Source organism: Rana temporaria, chromosome 8 (genome assembly GCF_905171775.1).
Source record: "Rana temporaria chromosome 8, aRanTem1.1, whole genome shotgun sequence".
Taxonomy (NCBI): domain Eukaryota; kingdom Metazoa; phylum Chordata; class Amphibia; order Anura; family Ranidae; genus Rana; species Rana temporaria.
The window spans coordinates 142,647,636-142,672,239 of record NC_053496.1 but is presented as its reverse complement, the minus strand read 5'-3'; the positions used below and the strand labels follow the sequence as shown (position 1 = coordinate 142,672,239).

Genomic DNA, 24,604 nt, shown 5'->3' with positions numbered 1-24,604 from the left:
TGCAACATAAAAAGTGCAAAGACCACCATAGAGTAATTTTCTAGCAAAAAACAAATGATGATTTTTACATGTAGTAGAGAAGTATCAGAATTGGCCTGGGTGGCAAGGGGTTAATTACTACGAGTAATATACAAATAATTATTATAAGCACTGTGATCCTCTCAGTCTGCTGCAGTTTGTCAGCTTGTATTTATATTGGCCGCTCTGAATGTAGCTTCTGACAGGCTGTGCAAGCAGGCTCGTATCTCCGGAACCATAAATGATAGCTGTCCCATATTTTGACCAGTTGTGGGGTAGGTCTTCCCCTGCCTACCCCCCAAACGTGGGGTTTCTGTGACCTCTGGTCGTTAAGCTACAACCCCCGAAGTCAATCTTTTTTTTTTTTTTTTTTTGGGGCAAATGGGCCTATCTTGAGAAAGGGGCCTGGAGCTGCAGCTCCATTAGCCCCTATGTTAATCCGGCCCTGTTATTCACCTGTAGTGGATGTGTGGTGAAGGTCACATTAACTGCTTTATAAATAGACCACGTCAGGGCTGAGTGTACCAGTATTTACTAGGGAAAGTAAAAGTGATGGTGACATAATGCAGAACTGTTTTTAGTTGTCTAGAGACAGAGAACAGAGGTGACAGCTGGCAGGATATATCATCCTAAGAAGCTTGGATAATCCCAGCTAATCCTGAATAAAAATAGACACCCATAAGGAAAGGAGAAAAGTACTGAAGAATATAGATACTATTCAGAGCTGTTTTATCTGAGGCTCAGGCTTCAGTAGATGGGCAAACAGGGTCCTCAGAATTCTGTATTTGGAGAATTCAAGAGAAATACATTGGAATGGAAGCTGAGCTAAACCAAACCAAAGCAATAACACAAGATGTAGATGGAAATGTGGAAGAGGAATTGGTTGTGGCAGAAGAGGCAGCAGCAACAGAGGATAAAAAACAGGAAGGAAGATATGATTTTGTTTCAGTGGAAAACATAAATAGGTCTGGGAATGAAGTAGCAAGATCAGGTGAACACAAGACTGACAATGAAGGAAATCTTCATTCTGAAGAAAATCAGATTTCACCTGAAATTAAAATCAAAGTCACAGAGGAGATGTCTACCCAAAACACTGAAAAACATGAAGAGACAACACACACCAAGCCTGCAGTAGCTGATATAAAGGGTGACACTAAAAAGGAGCAAGCAAGTAGAAAAGACACAGCTGATTTTGGACTTACAGATCCTGGAGCTCAAGCAGATAGGTAAAACAAGTTATTTATTAAAACTTTTAAAAAAGGAGTGTAATTGCGCTAAAATCAACCCATATATTCATAAAAACACCAGTGGTGTGAATGTGTGAAGTGTTGCTTATAATACCGTACTACGTGTATATTCAACAAACAACCATAAAAGTATATCAAAAGCAAATAAAATAGTGCAATCAGTGTGTCTAATAAAAAGACACTAAAAATAAACCCCCAATGGTAGCAAAAAATATAAATATAAATAAGCTACTGTATTTGCCGGTATATAAGGCGACCGGGCGTATAAGACTACCCCCTAATTTTACAGTTTTTAAAGATGTTTTGCCTGTACTCACAGTATAAGACGACCCCCCCTTCCGAGGCTTCCGACGCTTCATATTTCTTCCTTCTGGAGCCATATTCTTCTTCCTTCTTGCTGGAGCTGGAGCCAATCACAGCGAGCAATGTATTCTATTAATGAATACAAAGCCTGCTTGGATTGGCAGAGGCTGTAACATCATTAGCCCGCGCCTTTCTGACTCTCAAAGCCAATCCGAGCAGGCTACTGTATGTAGCCTGCTCGAATTGGCATAGGTTGTTACTCCAATCGGAGCAGGCTCTGTATTCATTTGAATACGTCGCTCACCGAGATTGGCTAAGCGGTATATACTGTATGTAGCCGAAGCTACATACAGTATTACCGCACATCCAGCAGGCATCCGAGCAGCTGACCCGGAGTATAAGGCTCCATTCACATCTATGTGACAAAACGCCCGACGCCAGACGCTTGTGCCGCTAGAGGGGGGAATTCCCATTGCTCTCTATGGAGATGGTTCACATCTCTTAGACGCCGTACGCCTGTCGCCTGAAAAAAAGTCCCGGACCCTTTTTTTCAGGCGACATTGGCGTTCGCCCATTGACAGCAATGGGAAGAATTTGAAAAAAAAAAAAAAAAGTTTCACACTCGCAGCAAAATATGCCGTGTACGCCGTACGCCGTTGTGGCGGAGGTGTGAATGGAGCCTAAGACGACCCCTACTTTTTGGCCTGAGAGTAAAAGGTAGTCTTATACGCCAGCAAATACAGTACATGTGCAAAGTTTCAGATAAAGTGCTACATTAAATACACCCTGTGTATATCCATATATATGTAGCGCTACCCCCCTGGGATTAGACATGTGCAATTCGTTTAGTTTCTAATTTGTTTTTTAACGAAAATTCGGAAATTCATTAATTTCGAATTTTCGTTTTTACGATTTTTTTATTTCCGAATTTTCGGACTTCCGAAAATTTAGAATTTCCGAATTTCCCGAATATTCAAACTTCCGAAAATTCGAATTTCCGAATTTTCGTATTTCTGAATTTTTCAATTTACGAATTTCCAAATTTTTAATTTCCGAATTTTCGTATTTCTGAATTTTTAAATGTCCGAATTTTCGTATTTCCGAATTTCGGAAATTCGGATTTTCGGAAATTCCGAAATACGAACATTTTTCGTTTTATTTTTAATTTTAAAAATCCAGAATTTTAGAAATTTCGAATTTTTCATTTTTTATTTTCGAATTTTTCAATTTGCGAATTTTCGAATTTTTCATTTTTTTTTATTTCGATTTTTTCGTTTTCGATTTTCGAATTTTTCATTTTCAAGTTTCGAAATTTCAAATTTTTCAATTTTCGAAATTTCTAATTTTTTAATTTTCGAAATTTCAAATTTTTCAATATTCGAAATTTCAAATTTTTCTATTTTCGAATTTTCGAATTTTTCAATTTCGTATTTCCGAATTTTTCAATTTCCGAAATTTCAAATTTTTCAATTTTCGAAATTTCAAATTTTTCAATTTTCGAAATTTCAAATTTTTCAATTTTCGAAATTTCAAATTTTTCAATTTTCGAAATTTCAAATTTTTCAATTTTCGAAATTTCAAATTTTTCAATTTTCGAAATTTCAGATTTTTCAATTTTCGAATTTTTCAATTTCGGATTTTCGTATTTCGGAAATTCGGATATTCGGAAATTCGGAAATACTAAAAAAAAAATTTAAAATTTTTTATTTCAGAATTTTTCAATTTTAGAAATTTCGATTTTTTTTTCTAACTTTTCATTTTCGATTTTTCAAATTTTGAATTTTTCAATTTTAGAAATTTCGAATTTTCAAATTTTTAGAATTTACGAATTTTTAATTTTCGAAATTTCAAATTTATGAATTTTCGAAATTTCAAATTTATGAATTTTCGAAATTTCAAATTTATGAATTTTCGAAATTTCAAATTTATGAATTTTCGAAATTTCAAATTTATGAATTTTTCATTTTCGAAATTTCAAATTTTTGAATTTTTCATTTTCGAAAAATAAAAATTTGAAAATTCGAAAAATAAAAAGTTTTACAATTCGAAAATAAAAAAAATCTGAATTTTCGAATTTCCGAAAATTAGTTTTTTTCATTTTCGTTTCATTCGTTTTTTTTTTTTTCGGAAATTTATTTTTTTCCATTTTATTCGTTTTTTGCTTTTTCGGAAATCCGAAAATTCTGAATTCCGAATTTTCGAATTTCCAAAAAAAGCAAAAAAACGAATAGAATGGGAAAAAAAAAATATTTTCCCGAATTTCCGAAAAAAAAAAAAACGAATGAAACAAAAAACAATTTTTTTTTTTGATTTTTCCGAATTTCCGAATAAAAAAAAAAAAAAACTAAAATAACATAAACGGAAAAAAACGTTTTTTTTTGCAGTGCACATGTCTATTTAGGATCTACTCTCATACTCATACTCTCATACTCAACTGGCTCGAACACACCCTTGGCACACCAGCAAGGGTATTGTGGCCCCTACTTGGCTGAGGCCACAATAGCACACATAAACATGTAATGGTAATACAATAATATTCGTTACCTTTTCCTGTTGGCGACTCCCAGAAGTAAACACACGCCACACAGTTGTTATATTCAAACCAAAAGAATAACTTTACTTTGCGTATGGTAAAGGGGATAAAAGAGGTTTGAATAACACATTAATGATAAAACAGGTATTAACACAAAATGACTCTGCAAGGGCCCTTGCAAGAATCAGCCCTTCAAGAAAGACAATCTAAACAAAAAAAGGGTAATGTTATTAAGCTTACGTAACTATAGGCAGTCTTTGCTCGCAGGCTCCCCCTAGCGGGCAGTCCGTGCAGAACAGTTAATGTAGAACTCTTTGCCAGGCCTGGCTCAAACAGATCCTAAATGTCTCCTGAGAACAAAGTTTATTTTGCAGCCGTTGGTGCACTTTTACATTTGTAATCCAAAAGGGTAAAAGATGGAATAAACTCAGTCAAACAGGGTATGACGAACACATATGCAGATGGTCTGATCTCTAATCAGCGTCAGTTAACTCTGCGGGTATGACTCTCAACTTGTTAGGCCTCTCTGCTTCAGTCAGATATCAAACATGTGGCTCCGGTTCATGGAGCGACACTAAATTATCAGCTGAAATGGGGTTCGAAGTTTAGGCATGTGCCTTCTCTCCCGAACAGGCCGATCAGCCTGAGTCCTTCACAAAAGCGCGCCGATCAGTCGCTGCTCCGCAGCACACGGTCTCCAGTATCAGGCTCCCCACTGTTACGATCATCGTCAGCTGGTGAGTTTCTCCGGTCTCCTGGAACACGAGCTGAGCACACTTGGTCTTGCTTCCCTCCAGAGGATTGGTCTCCCGGTGGATCCAGGCCCAGGCTTCAGGCCTAGCAGCTTGGCTGTGTTGCTCTCCGCAGAGGAGAAGATGCAGGTCCCAAGAGAGCGAAGTCAGCTCCTCCCTGTCTTTAAATAACCTCTCCCATAAGTCTGTGCGGAGGTGTCATGTGTTCCAATCAGGCTGGGCATTGTGGAAAGTGTAGTCTGTTCCTACTAAGTGTCAATGGAGTCCATATCTCCCGGTACTTCTGATCCCACAATGCATAACTTTTAAAGACATATCAACTTTGTACACAGACGTAGCTGGAACTCCGATGGGGATTCAGGCTATCAATAGTCCCTGATGGGATGACCCCGCTACACACTCACCCCACTCAAAGTCTTTGGTCCCCAAAGAGGACAACAGTATGTATCCTGATACATGCTTTGTAAATACAAGTGGAGAAAAATTGTTAGGTTATGCAAGGCAACAAACACTGTGCATTATTCCTGACATTACTCAAAGCTAGACAACTCATCTTCTTTTTTTTATCAATACATTTTTATTGGGTTTATCAATTTACAACACTTGAGGTAGTTGCATTCAATATACAACTTAAGTAGTATAATCACCATGTACAGGCAAACATTTAACAGAAAAAGAATACGGTACTCAGCGACCTAGGCCAGCCTACCCCAATTGGGTACAAACTGTAGGACTGGGAGGTCACCAAGATGATCAGTGGTACACCTATACAGTAAAGACAAATAAAGAAGGGGGGGAGGGATGGAGAAAACTGAAATAAAGGCTGCCGTTAGTCATTATCTATACCAAAGATTCAGTATTTTATACTGTTATTCTTCAGACTATAGTAAGATTATTAAAGTAAGGAATCTTTTAAATATTTGGAAGCTTTCGGGTGGGTTAACCACATTTTCCATTTCTAAGATAGGGGATTATAGAATCATTCTTATAGGCTAAGAATAGTTCTAATTGAGCTTGGGTGTTTAATCTGGTGATGACCATTGGTAGGTTTGGGGCGTCTGCGGATTTCCATAGAGAGGCCACTGTAATTCTTGAGGCTATCAAAATATGTAAGACAATAGTCCTATACAAAGTGGGGTATTTGTCTAGATCTATACCTAATAATGCGTTGGTAGGAGTAAGCTTGGTAAGGTTACCGGTAAGATTGGCGATAAAGGATGAGATAGAGTTCCAAAAACTTTTTAGAGTCTTGCAACTCCAAAGCGTGTGCAGGAGGTTTCCCCTTTGCTCGTTACATTTCCAACAGATGTCGGATGCTGTTGGATAAATTTTGGATAACTTGTATGGTGTTAAGTACCATCTATTAATTATTTTTTGGGCATTATCCCAGTGTTCAATGCAAGAGGATGACTTACTTATTGTTTGAAATGCTTTAATCCACTGAGTCGGGGAAAAAATCTGGTCCAGATCCTTTTCCCATTTCAGCATATTTGTGTTTTTGGTAAACAGTTGGGAGGATAACACATCGTAGAAGAAAGATATACCTTTCTTGTTATCATTTTTCTGAGGAGAGAAGAACTCCCAAAGGTTTATAGGGATTTCAATCAAATTACTGGGAGAGAAATCTTTCAGTCGGGCACACTTACCAATCTTAGTCTCGATGATGTTCTTAACATTAGGGGGTAGGTTCTGGTATAGATTATATCCATTACTGATCGACTCGTTTACAGAGAATCTGATTTTGCAATAATTAATGACTTCTGTGGGAAGATGTAATTTAGCCTTTTTCTCTACATGTCTGGTTTTTGAGAGAATGTGTTTCCAAGCGAATAAAGTAGTTTTAATGCTTATTAGGTTGGGGATTGTTATCTTGGGGATAATGGCGCTAGCTATTGCGAGAGAAGGGAGGTCAAAATTGTGTGTGGCTAGACGTTCAATGTTTACCCATAATTTGTCATTTGTTGGGTTAAACCAATGTTTCATCTGATCTAAGATAGAAGCAAAATAATAATTTCTAATGTCTGGGAGGCGGGAGTAGTAAGTATCGAGAAAGCAACTCTGGGTTTTTTTTTGTTCCAGATAAATTGTCTAAGTTTGCTGTCTAGTTGTTTAAAGAACTTGGCAGGAATTGGTATGGGGAGGCATCTAAAGAGATATAAAATTTTAGGTAAAGTTTGCATCTTGAAAGTGGCTTTTTTACCAACCCAGGGTAAGTTGGTTTTTTGAATATGCGATAAGTCACGGGATATTTGGCCTAAAAGTGTGGGGAAATTGGCATCATACATTTTGGTTGGAGGAAATGTGAGTTGGATCCCTAGGTATGTTATCGATTTGTTGTCCCAATTGTATTTATGTGTTGTGCGTAGAGAGTTGATTGTTGAGTCTGGTATGTTCATAGGGAGGATAAAGCATTTTTCCTGATTGATTTTATAGTATGAGACATCTTTGAATTTTTCTAGTATTGTGTGTATTGTAGGCAGAGATATATCAGGTTCTGTCAGTGTCAATATGATATCGTCTGCGAATAGTCCTAGTTTGTGCACGTCTTGGCCAATCGTAACACCTCTGACGTTCGGGGATGATCGAATGTATTCTGCTAGGGGTTCTATAGCTAAGGCAAAAATTATAGGGGATAGGGGGCAGCCCTGTCTGGTTCCGTTAGTTAATGGGAAGTTTCTAGATAAGATACCTGAAGTGTAGACCTTTGCGTTGGGCTGGGTATATAATGCCATGAATGCCATGAGTGGATAAAACCGTTAAAGCCAAATTTAGTTAAGGTTTTTGATATATATTCCCAATGCATTCTGTCAAATGCTTTTTCAGCATCTAAAGCTAAGAGCAGGGCGGGGGTTCGATTATTGTGTATAGAGTTAATAATATTGAGCATTCTTCTTGTGCTATCTGGGGCCTGTCTACTTTTAACAAAGCCAACTTGATCTGGTTTAATTAGGGTGGGAATTATATTAACGAGTCTATTCGCCAGTATCTTTGCGTAGATTTTCAGATCTGAGTTTAGTAAGGAAATGGGCCTGTAGTTTAAAGGGGAAGTGGGATTTTTGCCTGATTTAGGTATAGTGATAATTATTGCTTCTAGCAGTTCTTTTGCGAGGGCTTCTGAGTTAGCTGCTTGATTAAATAGGTTGGAAAGATGGGGGACTAGGGTTTCTTCAAAGGCCGTATAATATTCTCCTGATAGGCCATCTGGGCCTGGTGATTTATTTTTTGGTAGTTCGTGTATGACCTTAATAATTTCTTCATCTGATATAGTTTTGTTGAGTAATTCTAATGATGTAGGATCAATGGAAGGAAGGTCAATATTGTCTAAAAATGATGAGATGTTATCAGCGTTTGGTTGGGGGGTGAGAGTGTAATTTTTTAGATTATAGAGTGTCTCATAGTACAGTGAGAAAGTATCTGCTATCTCTTTAGGATTGAGGATTGTTTTGCCTGAGGTGTGGTGGGTTAGTTTATGAATTTTGTTCTTTTGTTGGCGAAGTTTTATTTGGGAGGCCATTAACTTACCTGCTCTGTTACCTTGGGAGTAGTATTTTAAATTTAGTTTTTTAAGATATTTGTCATGGTCAGCAACTAATAAGGATCTAAGATCAGATCTAAGGTTATTGAGTTGGCGTTCTAAGATTATGTTTTGGGGGTTTTTTTTGTGTAACTTTTCAAGGTTGGAAATTTCTACTAGTATTGAGTTGATCGTGTTGTTTCTATTTTTTTTCTCTCTAGCGGTGATTTGAATTAAGAGACCTCTCGCATATGCTTTGTGGGCGCACCATAGAGTAGTGTTGTTAACGGACATATTATCATTTACATCAAAAAATTATTTTAGACCTTTTTTCATCACAGATTTATGTTTCTCCTGGGAGAGGATATATGTATTGTTTCTCCAAAGATAATTGTTGGGGCAATTTTGGTTTGAATTAATATCAAGAGTGATTGGAGCGTGATCAGACCATGTTAGGTTGTGAATACTAGCATTCGCTACTTTTGTGAGGAGATTCTTATCTGTGATGAAATAGTCTATTCTGGAGTACGTCTTATGAACATTGGAGAAGAAAGTAAAGTCTTTTTCTGTGGTATGAAGGCATCTCCAGGGATTGTACAGGTCTTCTGCTGAGAAAATGTTGGAAAGACCCTTTCTTGGAGGTGTCCATATCAGGATCCATCGGTGCGTTGAAGTCTCCACAGATCAAGAGGTGGCCTTTCTGAATTTTTCTTGTCTTCCCAATCACTTTTTGGATGAATTGGTGGGGATTTTTATTGGGGGCATAATAGTATATGTCACGTTGTCTAAGGTGGCAACCAGAATTATGTATCTTCCTTGGGTGTCAGTTTTGAGATCTATTTGTTGGAACGAGACAGTGTCTTTGATAGCTATAGCCACCCCTTTTTTTTTCTTTCTTTCGTTGCTGGAGAGGAAAATGTGGGGAAAGACAACTCATCTTCTAACATAGAGTAGACAGGGGATCTTCCCACCAATTTTTAGTAAGGGCGAGCTACTCTGTTCACTGCTTACTAACACTGAGGTGGTTTGTTCAGATGTGCCAAGGGTGAGCTGGGGCTGTCCTCCACCAAATTTGCGGTGGGAGGACTAGGTAAAGTATTGGACCGTTTAGAGGTAATGACAGCCTTTTCAGAGCATTCCCCCAATTGGTCATAAGTAATGCTGGCCATACACTATACGAAAATTTGGCCGAAAATCGGTCGTAAAGAAAGATCTTTTGTTTTTCGGCCAGTTAATGGGCACAAAATCGAAAATCGTTTGGACGTTTTTGAGCCGAAAAAACAAAGGACAAGTTTGGAAAATTTCTGCCAAACGAACGATGAAATCGGAAGGTTAATGTGTTTCCCGTCCGAACTTTCTGCACTAGGTATATGTAAAAAAAATTAACCATTTTTTTTTTTTTTTAAGTCCACTGAACGATTTATCGCCCATTACATGATGGCACTATCGTTTGCACTCACAAAAGAACTTTCGTTTTTCGAAAGTTCTTTCTGACGATTTTTCGTGGAGTGTATGGCTAGCATTAGTCTCTTGTCTCCTCCCCTGGTCTGGAATCGATTGTTGCTGAAGGTAAAAAAGATGTAGTAGGTACATTTGTTGATGATCCAGTGGACACAATGGATGAGGAGAAATTAGTAAATTGTTTTCGTTGACCTTTTCTGTGTGTCTTGTTTTGATAGTAGTTTGGATCAGACCAATTAAAGACTCTGGGACAGATTCACATAGAATTTCCCAGGCGCAGCGTATCAGAGATACGCTACGCCGCCGTATCTTACCTGGCTCTAAGTCGAATCCAGGAAGATTTTGCGCCATAAGTTACGGCGGCGTAGTGCATCTCTCGGAGCGTAACTCAAATCGGCAGGTAGGGGGCGCGATTCATTTAAATGAAGCGTGTCCCACGCCAATTGAACTGCGCATGCTCCGTTTTGAAATTTCCCGCCGTGCTTTGCACGAAATGACGTCGTACCGACGTCATTTTTTTAAATTAGACGTGAGTTACGTCCTTTCCTATTCACGGACGACTTGCGAAAAAAAAAAAAATGTATTTGACGCGGAAACGACGGCCATACTTTAACATGGCAAGTCTATCTATACGCCCCAAACAAGCGGCTTTATCTTTACGCCGGGAAAAGCCGACTAGCGACGACATAAGAGAATGCGACGGCCACGCGTACCTTCGTGGATCAAAGGAAAAAGCTAATTAGCATACCCGACGCGGAAAACGACGCAAACTCCACCCAGCGGGTGCCAAAGTATTGCACCTACGATCCGAAGGCGTACGAAGCCGTACGCCTGTCGGATAGAAGCCAGAAGGCGTCGTATCTTGGCTTGAGGATTCAAACTAAAGATACGACGCGGCAAATTTGAAAGTACGCCGGTGTATCAGTAGATACGCTGGCGTACTTGCTATGTGAATCTGACCCTCTGTCGTTGTTATAATCCTAACGGTCCCGTTCCAATTTGGTTCTTTTAAGTAGTTGAATATTTTTCCGAAAATCCATCCAACTTTTCACCATTCGTTTTTTAAAGTTCATAAATTTGTCTTGATTAGAGCATTGTGCAAGTCTCCAGTTCTAAGATCTCTTGTTTGACAGTAATTCTTTACTTCTGTAGGAATTGTACTGTCAAGGTAAAAATGAGCATTTGTTTAAAATCTGTGCAAATTTGGTTTTAAAGTCCAAATTCTGAGAAAACAAGGTAGGGATCCATCTCACTCTCAGTCCCCTCGGTATCATCTACATTTTATAGTATTCAGCAGTGGTGGCTGGTGAAGTTTTAGGATGGGGGGGCGCAATACCCCGCCCTTCCACATTTGGTCCCTCCCACTTCTCATAAGCCACACCCCTTATAGAATCCACCACTCCGTCCCCTGTATTCCACTTGCTTCCACTCAGTGTCAGGAGTATACAGCTCAGCGTCACAGCACAGAGTATACAGCCCCAGCATCACAAATCATGGTATATAGCGCAGCCTTACAGATCGGTGCAAACAAACTAAAATATGACACTGTTAGTAATGAAGGACTCGAAATGGGCAGGAGATTACCAGAGACTGCGGACATACTGCACGAGATTACCAGAGACTGCGGACATACTGCACAAGATTATCAGAAACTGCGGACATACTGCACAGGATTACCAGAGACTGCGGACATACTGCAGGAGATTACCAGAGACTGCAGACATACTGCAAAAGATTACCAGAGACTGCGGACATACTGCAGAAGATTACCAGAGACTACGGACATACTGCACAAGATTACCAGAGACTGCGGACATACTGCACGAGATTACCAGAGACTGCAGGCATTACTTGTCCTGTGACTTGGGACTTAAACGTTGCATGACAAGTCGTACCCCATGATTTCCAATGAGAACCGTTCATATCTGTGCGACTTCAAAGTAGTCCCTGCATTACTTTGGTCCCACTTTGATGCAACTTGAGGTCCATAGACCTCCAGAATACACAGGCATTGCTTTAAGTCGCATCAAAATTGCAGTAGAATTGTGCAACTTTCAGACTGCATTAGCCTGAAAGTCGCAAGATTCTACCACAATTTTTTGGTGCGATTTTGCAGCGACTTGAAGCAATGCCTATGTATTCTGGAGGTCTATGGACCTCAAGTCACATCAAAGTGGGACAAAAGTAATGCAGGGACTACTTCAAAGTTGCACAGATATGAACAGTTTTCATTGGAAATCATCGGGTCCAACTTATCCTGCAACTTTCCAGTCCCAAGTCGCAGGACAATTTGCAAGCGGTGTGGTGTGGTGTTGACGGCCGATATTTTCCCTGCACATTAAGTATAAAAAACTTTTTTTTTAATAACTGGGGGGGTGGTCTGGTGGGGTAGTGTCACCGGCCGCTATTTGTGCTGCAATGAATTTTTACATAGAAAAAAAATGTTGTTAATAAGTGGGTAAATGAATTATAAAACATTTTTTTTTTAATAACCGGGGGGGGGCGGTGGTTGGAGGACGGATGCCAACCGCCGAATATAACATAAGCGGGGGGTGGGGGGGCCGCCGAATATTAGATAATATTAGATAAAAATATTTGTTGAATAAGCGGGGGGGGGGGGGGCGTTGGATGCCGAATATTATATAAAGAAACAAAATTTGTATAAGCGGGTGGGGGGTGTTGTGTCGCGGCCGCCGATGCTTTGTAGTCCATAAGAGGTGAGGTGAAGACATGGCAGGCAGGCAGGCATAGCAGCTCAGAGACGGGTGGGTGCACACAGAAAGTGTATGCACCGCGGACCGTTTTCATCGGACATGTCCGATCGGAGATTTCGGTCTGATGGCCGAAATCCCCGCGGACAGATAGCGCGGTGACGTGGCGGTGACATTGACGCCGCCACGTCACCAAACAAGGAAGTAAAATACTTCCACGCATGCATCAAATCCATTAGACGCATGCGGGAGATATCTGTCCGCTGGTTAGGTGTACTAACCAGCGGACATGTCGGACGGACGGGTTTCCAGCCAACAAGTTTTAAAGCATGCTTTAAAACTTGTCTGCTGGAAAAACCTGTCTGCTAGGCTGTACACACGGTCGGATCAGTCCGCTGACATGTTCGATCGTGTGTACAGGGCCTCAGTTGTATCAGAGACAATTGAGTTAAAAAATCCCTTGATCCCGTTGGGCCCATACATTTTTTTGAAGCATCAATCTCAGAATATGAGAACGAACCGCTAATAGCCATTTCTGTAACAATTCCAAACAATCACTGGTGCCCGCTCTCAGGGGATAAATATTTTTCAGGCTCTTTACTCAAAATGGACCATGCAATGACTCGTACGGATATACAGGTGCGCAGACCTAACAATCTGCAGGTAAAAAAGAGAAAAAAAAAGGAGTAGCACTTCTATCTATACCAATGTATGTACATATATCTCCTCACATGCACATACACTGTCAATCCATAGGGTGGTATTAGTTCATTTGAATTGTTAATGGAGGTTGTTACTTGGGATCCTATATTCACAGTCCCAGCTTCAAAAATATGCACGTGATTGTATCAATGCCATACACAGATGGCTCTTGAAAACATGTATAGGGAGAGTATGTCAGTTTTTTTTTTAAATAAGCATAAAAATATCTTTACCTAAAGTGCAGGCAAATATGCAGGTCTACAAGCCGGTCTACAAGCGGGTACACCAGGAAAGCACGCAGGTTAGAACATATATATCTGCAGTTTAAGCAGGGAAGGAGGTTCAGGGATATATATTCATTCAATAGATGGCTTTTAATGATTATCCACTTTTTTCCTCCGCTTTCCCTCACTTCCTCTGTCTGAAAACTGTTCTCATTGTATGGTTTTCAATACGTTTTAATAAGTTTCAATCAGTTTTACAACTTGCCATTCCTCCGGTTACTGGCTCCATCTGGCCAAGCCCCACTCTGCTCTGGCTTGTGTCTCCGTCTCCGGCTCCTCCTGCTGTAGAAGCGGTGTCTCGGCTTCCCCCCGCTCCGTCGGCGTCCTCGGCACCGCCGTCACTGACTCCCAGGAGCCTTTGCGAACGGATTATCCTCCATCCAGTCCCACCGTGCGGGCTCTACAGCAGGACACGCTCACAAGACAGGTAAGCCGATCAAATGGATTCTAAATGAGGCGTGGGCTATTTCTTATTTGAGAGTTTTAGCTCTCTGATGCATTCTGCCTGGAGGAGCATACAGGAGCTCACCACCTCGTGCTACTCCTCATTCCTCACTCGGCGCCATGTTGTGGCTCCTCCCCCCGAGACTGAACAATATATTTATATCATGGAATGTAAGAGGAATGAGGGCAAACACTAAGAGAAGTCAGATATTTACAATGATTCAACAGACTAAAGCTAAAATAGTATTTTTGAAGGAAACACATATGACAAAAAATTATTTTAAATATTTGAAGAAGCCCTGGATTAACCATACTTACCATTCGTATTATACATCTTATTCAAGGGGAGGGTCTATCCTGATGCACCGATCAGTGCCATGAGAGTGCATTAGCTATAGATGTGACCCAAATGGTATATATGTGTTTATCTATGGAATATTATATGCTTTACCATTTGTACTTATGGGAGTCTATAATCCACCGCACGCAGGTATGCAGGTAGTGAAAGATGCAGTGCTGCCCATGGCCCAATACCCAGATGCATATGTGATATGTATGGGAGACTATAATATGATACATCCCCCACTGCAGACAAATCTGACAAAACACCTTTGGCGGAAGGGCCTATCCTCCTGTGTTCAGCTGCTGAATGAGAAAGTCCTCCTGCCAAGCTCTACTGACACTGACACTGCTGATCTCCTGCTCTCCAGGATTGAGTCTGAAAGAGTGACTCCTCCCCAGGGCGAGAACTGAGCTCCAGTAGTAATCGACGTGCGGTCCTAGCAGTAGGACGTACGGCTCCTGGAGCCAGACAGGCAGGGCTTCCACCCCCAGCCTTGCCCCCCCCCCCCCCCCCCCCCCGTCACACTGCTCTGCTTCCCCCGGTCCTCTGCTGGTCGGCCTTCCTCTGCAGACTTACCACGTAGCTTCCCCCGGCTTAACCTGACATCCCCTGGCTCTCTCCTTCTTCCCCTCTCCAGGAAGCCTGCAGGTAAGCCCCTGTTCCCAGGGCCATCCACCAACACCGTTGGCGGCCGTCCTTTTCAGGACAAGCCACCGCAAATAGCTCTCAAACATCACGGCTCTCCCCTTCTCCTTACCCCCACAGTACCTCCGTCACTCTGGACATCCCCCTACCCCCTCCCTGCCTCAATCGCCTGCCTTCTCTGGTGCCTCCCCAGACATCTGATCCGGGCTGTGTAAAGCCGCGGCAGCCGCGATCTAGGAAAGACCGCGGCTTCACCCGTGGCCTAGCAGCGCCACTTCCCTCCCCCGGGTATCTCCTCCAATCTGCCAGAAATCCCCCCTCCCATACCCCAGAAGGATACCTGGCTCTCCCGATCACCCATCCAGTCTCCCCTGGCAGCACGGATTCCTACAGACCGTCCCAGACTGGATCCTGCTGCCTAACCAGCAGCCATCTTGCTACACCCAGCAACAAGGGCACCCCTCATCCCCACTCCCCCCTTCTTAAATCATAGCCAAAAACTTGATCCAGGGCTTGGCCCGATCGCCTCTCTAGGGGTCAGGAAGGAATTTTTTTCCCTGCCGTAGCATATTGGCAGAGCTCGGCCAGGTTTTTTTTTGCCTTCCTCTGGACCAAGTCAGGAGAGAAGATTAAGCTAATCTTCCCCCCACCCCCCCAACCCCCCCCCCCCCCGGCGCTGGCGACCATGGTTAATCTGCAATATTCTGCAGAAACCATTTGGGGCCTGTGGCGTTTTGCCGCAATACTACCAGCCATCACCAAAAAAGCCCTAAGAATTGAATGATTATTGAGAATCGATCAACAATCGACTGTCAAAAACTTCAGCCATTTACCCCAGCCTAAACACATATTATGTGCGCTGATCAACACAAGATCGGCAGTAAAACACCGACTAGAAATCCACGATTTCAATCGACAACATGATTTAGACTGCCTCTTTATTACAGAGAGCTGGCTCACAGCCGACTAACACCATTCTGGGAGAACTGGTGCCAGAAAACTATCGTATTTTAACCGAAAACAGAATAGGACAAAGAGGAGGAGGCCTGGCGGTGATCCACAAGAATCACCTTGCGATCACTAAACCGGTCCTTCAAAACCCTCTTCCATTCGTGGAAACCCTTACTCTGCAACTACAAACAAGTTCCCAGCAGACCGTTCGCATTCTTCTCTGCTATAGACCACCCGGCCCAAAATCGCAGCTTACTTCATCATTGACGGAGTTTATCTCCACTTACACCCTTAACAGCAAACACCTTTTGCTGCTCGGGGATTTCAACCTTTGGGCCAATTCCTCACAAGACCCCGTTGCCGATGCCTGCATTGACCACCTCGAAGGTTTAGGGCTACAGCAATTAGTATGTGGACCCACACATACCTCAGGTCACACGCTTGATCTCATTTTCAGACAAGATCTGGAAATAAACATTTTGGAAAATGAACCGTTGCCATGGACAGATCACCATGCAAATAAATTCATGATCTCCAAAATCCCCCCCTTAACAAAAACATCAAAACCAGTGACAACACACTGGACTAGATGTCTGAAGAAGCTCCATTCGGAACTCTTCAAAACCACATTAAGGGAAAAAATAAAAACAATACAACCCCTTTAAACGACCTTAGAAACACTAGACGCCATAAACACTGCCCTATTACAGTCAGCCGACTTAATAGCGCCGAAACGTAAAACCTGCATCCGGAAAAACACTTTCAGATGGTTTAACAACCAGATGACGTCCCTGAAGCAAGAGCGCAGAAGGGCGGAAACCGCCTGGAAAAGAAGCTCCTCAGAAGAAAACCTCACCATCTACAAAGCAATAACAAGAAAATACCACAAAGAAATCTTCATAGCCAAGAAAAACTATTTTTCCAAGGCCATCAACAGCGCCCTAAACCGCTCCCGCGAACTCTTCAAGATGTTTCCTCAGACCATGAATCCCATCTGTCTTGAACCCCCCAATTCAGATACCCAGGAGTTTTGCAATGAATTGTCGGATTACTTCATTAATAAAATTGATGGAATCCGGGAAAGCATTCAGCAGAACAATAGCCCCCGAAACCCCCCCCCCCTGCAATTATCCTCATAATACCCATAGAAATTCACCACAAGCAGGAAAGTTCATCCTAAAACCCATCTCCATTGATGCCACTAAAAATATCATCGGTTCTCTGCGAAACAGCACAGCGCCAATGGATATCATCCCCACCAAACTGCTGATGGAATGCGCCGACATCCTGGCGCCTCCTATCACGCAGCTCATAAACCAGTCTTTCAAGGAGGGCTTAGTGCCCTCCCAGTTGAAAGAAGGCATAATCCAACCCATCTTGAAGAAACCCACCCTAGACCCCAAGGACCCACTTCACCGCCGTCCCATAACAGGCCTAAACGTTCTCTCCAAGGTAATGGAAAAAGCAGTGGTACAACAGCTGCAACAGCATCTAGATACCCACAATCTACTTGATCCATTTCAATCGGGTTTCCGTCCCGGATACGGGACGGAAACAGCATTGCTCAAAATATGGGACAACTCTCTTGAGGCCGCAGACGAAGGAGAATCTTGTCTTCTGGTTCTGTTGGACCTAAGCGCAGCCTTCGACACTGTAGACCACAAACTATTACTGACTCGGCTAGCTGACGTAGCCAAAGTCAAAGAAGGTGATTTATCTTGGTTCTCCTCTTTTTTGGAAAACCGATCACAAATAGTGAAATTGGGACCTTTCACTTCTGAGAAATGCACGGTATCGTACGGAGTCCCGCAAGGATCGCCTCTGTCGCCGGTGCTGTTTAACATCTATCTTCGTCCTCTTTTTGAAATCATTAGTAGCCAAAAACTACTTTATCACTCTTATGCAGAAGACACGCAACTGTATTTTCGCATTTGCAACAAAAAGGATCATCATCTCAATCTAGAGACATGCCTCTCTTTGATAGAGAACTGGATAACGAAGAGTTATCTTAAACTCAACGGAGCGAAAACAGAACTTCTCCTGTTTCACGCCAAGCGTATGAATCAACCTGCAACAACTTGGATACCCCCGCCCATTCTGGGCAAAATCATCACCCCTAGCGCCAAAGTCAAAAGTCTCGGGGTCATCTTCGACTCTCACATGACATTGGACGCACAAATAGGGTCAGTAGTCAGCGGATCTCACCATCTGCTGCGCCTACTTCGCAAACTTACTCCTTTTATTCCCAAAGAAGACATAGCGGCCGTGGTGGGAGCGATTGTAAACTCCAGATTGGATTATGCAAACGCCCTTTACCTCGGACTCCCAAAGTACCAAATCGCTCATCTGCAAGTCGTTCAAAACACGGCCGCCAGACTAGTGACTGGGAAAAAAACATGGGAATCAATCTCACCTTCACTGAAAACCCTTCATTGGTTGCCAGTAAAAGACAGAATTGCTTTTAAAGCACTCTGCCTAACGCATAGATGTATCCATGGGAACGCTCCCCATTATCTGTGCGAAAAAATAAAAGCTCACAACTCCAATCGCGTTCTGCGATCCACCAACCAAAATCTGCTTCAGATACCGAAAGCCAATTACAAGTCCAAAGGAGAAAGAAGATTCGCGGTCCAGGGTCCCAGACTATGGAATGCTTTACCAACCAGCATTCGGTTGGAGGAAAACCATTTAGCATTCAGGAGAAAGATCAAGACACATCTCTTTTGATATCAAAGGAGACAGGAACAACAAGCGCCCAGAGGCGATTTAGTTCGCATGTGCCGCGCTTTATAAGTTATTCATTCAACTCTAGATAGATATGGAGGTGCAATACTAAAACGGGCGAGTAGAGAGAATACCTTTAAAGGTCTTCTTGATGAGGTAGGATGGTCTTACCTATGGATAGTTGGGAACCCGCAGACTAGGACCTACTCATGGGCAACCCCAGGAGGAGGGTGTCTATCTCAAATTGATATGGTATGTGGAAATGATAAAGTACAACCATTGATGAATTCGATTGGTTATCTCCCCAGGGGGATTTCTGATCACTCCCCACTAAAGTATGGGTTGAGTATCGGCCCTAGGGGGAGCCAACCAACCTGAAAATATCAGATTGGATCTAATGATCTTATCCCAGAGCAGCTAAATGTTTTTTTTTCTTTTGAGGCACATGAGAACTATGCAATGGATGGCATGGTGTGGGATGCATTTAACCTCTTGACAACCACGCCATAGCCGAAAGACAGCTACAGCACGGTCGAGTTATTCTGGGAGGACGTCTATGGACGTCCTCCCGTGCTCGCGCTTCTCATGCGCCCGAAATTGTCCGTGCTCGCCGGGTTCACAGAACCCGGCGAAAACACGGATCACGGTAAAGGGCCAATGATAGTGGCCCTTTACCATGTGATCGCTCCGTCATTTGAATCACTTGTAAACAAACAGGCGTCATGTGATGACGCCGGTTTCCTCTCTCCCCTCTGTGTACCGATCGGTACATTGCAAGAGGAGAGGGGAGAGAGCAGGTGGCAGCAGCGCTGCTCTTTGACAATTGAAGTCACAGAGACAGCCATCCCTGCCAAAACCCTGCCCATACTCTGCCATCCCTGCCAATACCCATACAATACCCTGCCCATACTCTGCAATACAATACTCTGCCATCCCTACCCACACTCCACAATACCCTGCAATACTCTGCCATACTCTACAATACCCCGCAATACTCCGCGATACCCTGCAATACTCCGCGATACCCTGCAATACCCCGCAATAATGCGCAATACCCCGCAATAATCCGCCATACCCCGCAATACTCTGCCATACCCTGCTCGTTTTTTTATTTTTTTATTTCAGGCTTCCTAGCCTAGAAGTGAGATGTAGGGTCTTATTGACCCCATATCTCACTGTAAAGAGAACCTGTCATTCTATATTCCTATTACAAGGGATGTTTACATTCCTTGTAATAGGAATAAAAGTGACCAAAAAAATTATTGTTGGGGAAAAAACTGTCAAACTAAAATAAATAAAATGAAATAAACAGTACATTTTTTTTTTATAAGTGCCCCTGTCCCCGTGTGCTCGCATGCAGAAGCAAACGCATACGTAAGTCCCACCCACATATGAAACGGTGTTCAAACCACACATGTGAGGTATCGCTGCAAATGTTAGAGCGAGAGCAATAATTTTGGCCCTAGACCTCCTCTGTAACTAAAAACATATAACCAATAAAAAAAATGTAAGCATCACCTATGGGGATTTTTAAGTAGCGAAGTTTGGCGCCATCCACAAGCGTGTGCAATTTTGAAGGGTGACATGTTGGGTATCTATTTACTCGGCGTAACTTCATCTTTCACAATATGCAAAAACATTGGGCAATTTTTTTTTCATAAAGCACAAAACATTTTTTTTCCTCAAAAAACTTGTTAGAAAATTGCTGCGCAAATACCGTGTGAGATAAAAAGTTGCAATGACCTCCATTGTATTCTCTAGGGTCTTTGCTATAAAAGCATATATAATGTTTTGGGGTTCTATGCAATTTTCTAGCAAATAAATGATGATTTTTACATGTAGGAGAGCCTGGGTGCTCCAGAACGCCTGAAGGTGCTCCCTGCATGTTGGACCTCTGTATGTGGCCACGCTGTGTAAAAGTCTCACACATGTGGTATCACCATGCTCAGGAGTAAAAGCAGAATGTGTTTTGAGGTGTAATTTGTGGTATGCATATGCTGTGTGTGAGAAATAACCTGCTAATATGACAATTTAGTGAAAAAAAAATCTGCAAAGAATTGTGGGAAAAAATGACAACTTTAAAAAACTCACCTTGCCTCTTTCTAAATACCTTGGAATGTCTTCTTTCCAAAAAAGGGGTCATTTGGGGGTCATTTGTACTTGTTAGGGTCTCAAGAAATGAGGCAGTCAGTACTTCAGGTGTGATACATTTTCAGAGATTGGCACCATAGCTTGTGGACTCAAAGACCAAATAATATACACCAATTTGTACTTATTTTTACCAAAGATATGTAGCAGTATAAATTTTGGCCAAAATTGATGAAGAAAAATTACTAATTAGCAACATTTTATAACAGAAGCGAAGAAAAATTATTTTTTTTACCGAATTTTCAGTCTTTTTTCTTTTATAGCGCAAAAAAAAAAAAAAAACGGTGATTAAATACCACCAAAAGAAAGCTCTATTTGTGTGGAAAAAAAGGACAAAAATTTCATGTGTACAATGTTGTATGACTAAGTAATTGTCATTCAAAATGTGAGAGCACCGAAAGCTGAAAATTGGTCTGGTTAGGAAGGGGGTTTAAGTGCCCAGTGGTCAAGTGGTTAAGGCATACCTGCGGGGGACATTGAAGTCAACTATATCCCATATTAAAGGGGTTGCAAAGAAAAAATTGGGCTAGATTCACAAAGAATTGCCCAGGCGCGGGAACGACGGACATACTTTAACATGGCATGTCTATCTATACGCCTCAAAATAGCAGCTTTATCTTTACGCCGGGAAAAGCCGACTAGCGATGACGCAAGAGAATGCAATGGCCGCGCGTACCTTTGTGGATCGACGGAAAAAGCTAATTAGCATACCCGACGCGGAAAACGACGCAAACTCCACCCAGCGGGCGCCGAAGTATTGCACCTACGATCCGAAGGCGTACAAAAACCGTACGCCTGTCGGATCGAAGCCAGAAGCCGTCGTATCTTGGTTTGAGGATTCAAACTAAAGATACAACGCGGCAAATTTGAAAGTACGCTGGCGTGTTTCCCTAAATAGCTTCCTTTACCTTAGTGCAGTCCTCCTTCACTTACCTCATCCTTCCATTTTGCTTTTAAATGTCCTTATTTCTTCTGAGAAATGCTCACTTCCTGTTCTTCTGTCTGTAACTCACCACCGTAATGCAAGTCTTTCTTCCTGGGGTGGATAAAGCCTCTTGAGGGGGCGAGCAGGGAGCGAGCAGGAGTGTCAGGACGCTCTCTACTTTGCAGATATAGAAAGGAGCTGTGTGTTAGTGGGCGTCCTGACACTCCTGCTCGTGAAATTAAGGCAAGGTGGGAAAGTCTCCTTAGGTTATATAAGGGACAAATAGAAATAAAGGCTAAACGGAAAATTTTATGAGGCAAAGATTTTTTGAGCAGGGGAACCAGTCTAGTAGGTTACTGGCATTTATTGCCAAACAGCAAACAACAAATTTGGTTATTTCAAAGATACAACATGAATATGGGATATTGGCCGGTACAATAGAAGAGATCCTGCAAAGCTTCTATGAGTATTATGTTAAGATGTATGCCACCTCATGTGCTGAAGACGAAATAGAGGGGTATTTAGAGGAGATAGCGTTCCGCGACATAACGAGAGAAAACGAAAAAACATATGAATGGGGAGATTATGGAGGAAGAACTAAGGAAGGCAATCTCATCACTAGCTAGTGGTAAATCCCCAGGATCAGATGGGATACCTCTGTAAGTATATAGTAGATATATAGATCAGATAGCCCCAATATTAACCAGGGTATATAGAGAGGCCTTTGTGAGGGGAGAACTTCCATACTCAATGTATGAAGCAACGGTAATATTAATCTTAAAACCAAATAAGGACCCATATGAATGCACCTCCTATAGGCCAATATCCTTGATAAAATCCTCGCCAGGATGCTAGCTAGAAGATTAAACACTGTAATAACATCTATAATTCATACAGATCAGACAGGGTTTATCCCGGTAAATCAACATTGATAAACATTCGTAGAACACAATTAGTGGCACAAATGAGGGAATATATACCAGAGACTAGGGATGAGCCGAACACCCCCCGGTTTGGTTCGCAGCAGAACATGAAAACAGGCAAAAAATTCATTTGAACATGTGAACACCGTTAAAGTCTATGGGACACGAACATGAACAATCAAAAGTGCTAATTTTAAAGGTTAATATGCAAGTTACTGTCATAAAAAGTGTTTGGGGACCCGGGTCCTGCCCCAGGGGACATGTATCAATGCACGTTTTTTTGGGAGAAGTGATTTTAATAATGCTTAAAGCGGGAGTTCACCCATAAAACAATTTTTCCCCTTAGATGGATGCTCGTTTTGTCTAGGGGAATCGGCTAGTTGTTTTAAAATATGAGCCGTACTTACCGTTTTCGAGATGCATCTTCTCCGTCGCTTCCGGGTATGGGTCTTCGGGACTGGGCGTTCCTTCTTGATTGACAGTCTTCCGAGAGGCTTCCGACGGTCGCATCCATCGCGTCACTAGTAGCCGAAAGAAGCCGAACGTCGGTGCGGCTCTATACTGCGCCTGCGCACCGACGTTCGGCTTCTTTCGGAAAATCGTGACGCGATGGATGCGACCGTCGGAAGCCTCTCGGAAGACTGTCAATCAAAATAGGAACGCCCAGTCCCGCAGCCCAGTCCCGCAGCGGCGGAGAAGATGCATCTCGTAAACGGTAAGTACAGCTAATATTTTAAAACAACTAGCCGATTCCCCTAGACAAAACAAGCATCCATCTAAGGGGAAAAAGTGTTATGTACGGGTGAACCACCGCTTTAAAGTGAAACAATAAAAGTGAAATATTCCTTTAAATTTCATACCTGGGGGGTGTCTATAGTATGCCTGTAAAGTAGCGCATGTTTCCCGTGTTTATAACAGTCTCTGCACAAAATTATATTTCTAAAGGAAAAAAAAGTAATTTAAAACTACTCGCGGCTATAATGAATTGTCGGGTCCCGACAATACAGATAAAGGTAATTGAAAAAAAAAACGGCATGGTTCCCCCCCCCATCCCACCCCAAGTCCATTAACAGGCCATTTGGGTTTGGTATGAATATTAAGGGGAACCCCGAACCAAAATTAAAAAAATACGTAGGGGTCCCCCCAAATTTCATATCAGGCCCTTTCCGGTCTGGTATGGATATTAACCACTTCAATACAGGGCTTTTATACCCACCTCCATACCGGGCCTATTCTGGCACTTCTCTCCTACATGTACAAATCATCATTCTTTTGCTAGAAAATTACTCAGAACCCCCAAACATTATATATGTTTTTTTATCAGACACCCTAGGGAATAAAAACACCCCTTGTAATAGGAATAGTGTGTGACAGGTCCTCAATAAGACCCCACATCTCTCCTCTACGCTGGAAAGCATAAGAGCGTGAAAAAAAATTCACAGATCTTATGCTTACTAGCCGCAATTGCGGCTTGGTTTACTTACGGGTACCCGGGCATGACGTCATCACATCGCGCCCGGGCCTCCGATGGTCATAGAGATGACTGGTGACCATCTGGTCACCAGTCATCTCTATGCTTCCAATCTGGCGCAGGGCGATCCTTTCTCCGGGCCCCCGATGACACAGGGGAGCCCAGGGAAGCAACAGATGGAGGCAGGAGGGGGGGGGATGTCCCCTCCCGCCGCATATAAGAACGACCAAGCGTCAGAAACCGCCACTATGATCATTCTTATGGTGCGCAGGATCGCCGCCGGAACACAATGATATCTGAATGATGCCTCTAGATGCAGGCATCATTCAGATATCACCGCACAAAGTCCAGGACGTCATATGACGTCCACCCAGGATAGGAGATCCCCTTTGTGGACGTCATATGACGGTGTGTGGTATTGAAGTGGTTAAGGGGAACCCTGTGCAAATTATTATTATCACATAGTCTTTTGGATCCTTTTTTAAAACATAATAACAGAAATCAC

At 42.3% G+C, this 24,604-nt stretch overlaps 1 protein-coding gene across 3 annotated transcripts in view; it reads left to right on the top strand.

Annotated features, from left to right (window-relative positions):
• Positions 1 to 626: 626 nt before the first annotated feature.
• The window catches only part of SMTNL1 (smoothelin like 1), a 148,038-nt gene continuing 124,060 nt past the window's right edge, over positions 627 to 24,604 (top strand). For 2 of the 3 annotated variants that reach the window (XM_040320801.1, XM_040320799.1), the window contains exon 1: positions 627 to 1,244. In XM_040320801.1, the coding sequence (XP_040176735.1) occupies positions 832 to 1,244 (413 nt within the window). In that variant the 5' untranslated portion in view covers positions 627 to 831. The remainder of the gene's footprint in view (positions 1,245 to 24,604) is intronic. The other variant, XM_040320798.1, reaches the window with a different exon arrangement.